Genomic DNA, 3,374 nt, shown 5'->3' on the forward strand with positions numbered 1-3,374 from the left:
CCCCTCACATTCTCATGGACGTTGTGGTTGTTTAAAATACGATCAGAATATTTAGATGTTGGGCACTAAAGCTGTCCCATCTTACCAGACTCTACTATATATGTGTACGGTATAGCTATTACAATACAAAAAGTATGTATCGTATAGCAATTCCATTCTTTGTGGGTAATGTCCTACACTATGGGTTTTGGAGATATTTAGGCCTGAGTTGGCCCATTACCCCAATACCTAGGGTGCTACAGCCAATTAGTGATCACTGAAACCCTAAAAAAATTACTCACAAAGCTACATATGTGATAACTAGAAAAGTGGGAATAAGGTGTATAAAATAAAACAGCATTGTTTTAACAACTGTCATTGACCGCCCTGAGGATAAATGTGTCAGTTATTCATTCCCTCACTCAACACACACCAAACCCAGTCTATTTAAAGTCTTCCAAATATTTAATGTAATTTCTAGCGATGTAGGCACCGGTGTAAAGTACATGAGATTACACTTAAACACACCCCCTTTATTTACAGTACCAATGTTGAATGTGTTTCTTGACGTGAGCGACCCATTACCAAAGTACGAGGCATTGGTGTACATGAGCGGTTCGCTAAAGTTTTTGTCCGATAACAAGGTTTGCTTTGTTATAATGGTATTTGTGGATGCACATTACAGAATAGTTAGGTATTCTAGGATATCCTAGAATACTCTATTTCGAATTTTAAATTTCAAATCTTTTTTATTCATGGGAAAAATCAATTTTACCCACATAAATCTGGGTATTGAGGCTACTAAAGTCGCTTGCCAATTGTTCTGTATTTTGAGCTTTTGAACAATATGTTACGAAGAGACATATAAAATCGAATTTCTGTTACGTGCATCCCTACTTGTAAAATCACAGAAGGCTTTGTGACCTCATAATGTATGCTTTGGCAAATTATATTGTTTGTATCATGTTATGTCTGTATTTAAAACTGACGAAAAAATGAGGTAATTTATAATAAAAAAAATGGGCATGGTCTGTATTACAGTTCTTTTTGACCTAATATTAACATGTATGATGTATTCTCTAGCTTTTCTACAGCTTTCAAAATAGTATAATGTAACATATTAACTTATAAACCACATCATATAACTTATAAAGCATATTATGTAAGTTTTTCTATTTAGACTGTTGCGGAAGCATTGCTGAGTCATGACGCACTCGCCATTTTCACGCAATTCATGAACAACACTATCGAAGCTACAGTGCTCCACGGGGACATCAAGCGTCAGAAATATGCGTCAGATTTTTTAGTACAGGTAAGTTCAAATTTGTGTTTTTTATATAGTAGATTGAGGAAAAGACATATTTTTTCGTCCCATTTAGTGGGAAACAAAGAACATTCAAAGAATTATAAAACCGCATCCTAACAACTCCTATAGACTGTTGTTAATTGTTTAAAACACAATCAGGATATTATGTACTAAAGGTGTCTCGTCTTCTCCCACCCTACTATATATCTGTTGCTACCTGGCATATTATACTAATACTTTGGCTCTTCCAGCAAGAATTTTGCTAACACGCTTCCATGTCATATTCAGGTCGTCTCAAGCATAAAAAGACACTTTGTGTGTTGTAGTTTTCTTGTTTTAACAGAAATTTGAATTTTTCTCTCTTGTTGTATACATGTATAGCATTGATAAGCCTCATTTCTTTCATTTTTGTTTTCAAAATTTTTAATATTTTTTAAATTTTCTTTTTAGATCACGGCTGCGTTCCGAAATGTAATGGATGTTGATAAGAAAGCTTCCAGATCTTTATCCTCCACTTCCACTCTCCTGCGAATGCTGGAAGTCTTTGGGAGCGATGGAAACCTGACATGGAATATTTCACGAATATTCAGGTAAAAAATTTTTGTCGCAAATTTTGGCCAGGTCGCAAATTTGGGCCATTATAACAGGTTTCTAATTTATTTGCCATTTAAACAAAGGAAGAGTAAAGATATCAAAACTATCTGTGTGTTTTACTTGTTAGGATGTAGTTTACCGTTACACATGCGGATTTTAAATTTTATGTATAGTAGGGTTAGGGACGATAGGGCACCTTTAGTACATAATATCAAAATATCCTGATCGTGTTTTAAACAGTTATAAACGCTCTATGGGAGTCGTGAGGATATGAGTTTATAATTATTTGAATGGTCTTTTTTTTAGTACCAAACATGAAGATAAAATGAAATGATAAGTTGCCCCATCTTCCCCCACCCTACTATATATTTCACTTTTTTTATTTAATATTTATCCGATTTCTGGCTGATTTTAATTCACCATCTGTATATACAAAAATTCCATTTTAATTCACCAGCAAAATGACAATGTATGCTTCTGCCACGCCCACTTTCTTGGCCGAACCTGATTGGTCGAGAGTCATTATGACATCATTATTACGTCATAGTAAAAGGGCAGAGGTGGTGGTAAGATTATGTTTCACTGTCGGCAATCTTTCTGCTCGAAGCGAGCACGCAAGAGAGGATTTGTTCTTCCGTTCATTTTATGAAGATGGTAAGAAGCCTGTTTTAGTGCATTTGTGTTTAACCCAGCCTGGCGCCGTGGCATAGTGGTTAGCGCGCCTGGTTGTAACCCATAGGTAATAGGTTCAAGGCTCGTCGCTGCTGCTACCATTGTGGGCGTATGTGTCCTTGGGCAAGACACTTAACGCCAATTGCTCCAACCCAGTGGTCATAATGGTTGTCCAAATTGTCAGCCCCATATCAAGAAATCTCTTAAAAGATAATTACCCACAAAGTAACATACACCCGTGTTATAACGACTGTCGTTATCCGGCCATGTGAGGATAAAGTAAGGTACATTCATTCATTCATATCTTTCTTTTTAAAGTTGTAATGCATGTGGCCTCCTATTATAGCTCAGCTGTCTTGTTTCACAAATTGTTGTTGATTGACAAAAGTTTGCGACTCGCCAAGCCTTACATAAGAAACAGGTCCCAATAGTTTTTTTGGTTTGATAAATACTTTACACCAGTGCTTCCCTGTACACTGAATAAAAACAACAATAATTAGTAACACATGACCACTTACCCTCCAATGACGTATATCTTCCCATTCACAACACAAGCACAAGAACCCCATCGCACGCGGTTCAAGCTGCCAACTTTGGTCCAAGTGTTGGTTCGTATGTTATACCGCTCGACGCTATTTAATCGAAAACCACCTTAATAAATAAATAATTAAGCAAACTAATTATAACTTTACAAGACATATAAAGAATAGGGTAGTCCATTGGAACCTTTTTTTTTTATAAAATTAGGCAAGTCAGAAATAATACGATGTATCCTGAATATAACAGTGTAATATATTTCATGATTGCCTGGTATATTTGGTTT

The 3,374-nt window shown here is 35.9% G+C and overlaps 1 protein-coding gene across 2 annotated transcripts in view; it reads left to right on the forward strand.

Moving 5' to 3' along the window:
* LOC101242985 (armadillo repeat-containing protein 2-like) overlaps nt 1–3,374 on the forward strand; it is a 15,369-nt gene that overhangs the window by 6,482 nt on the left and 5,513 nt on the right. For both annotated transcript variants that reach the window (XM_018814484.1, XM_026837211.1), the window contains exons 9-12: nt 523–623; nt 1,160–1,291; nt 1,736–1,875; nt 2,337–2,533. In XM_018814484.1, the coding sequence (XP_018670029.1) occupies nt 523–623; nt 1,160–1,291; nt 1,736–1,875; nt 2,337–2,533 (570 nt within the window). The remainder of the gene's footprint in view (nt 1–522; nt 624–1,159; nt 1,292–1,735; nt 1,876–2,336; nt 2,534–3,374) is intronic.

The sequence above is a fragment of the Ciona intestinalis genome, chromosome 12 (genome assembly GCF_000224145.3).
Source record: "Ciona intestinalis chromosome 12, KH, whole genome shotgun sequence".
Lineage (NCBI taxonomy): Eukaryota > Metazoa > Chordata > Ascidiacea > Phlebobranchia > Cionidae > Ciona > Ciona intestinalis.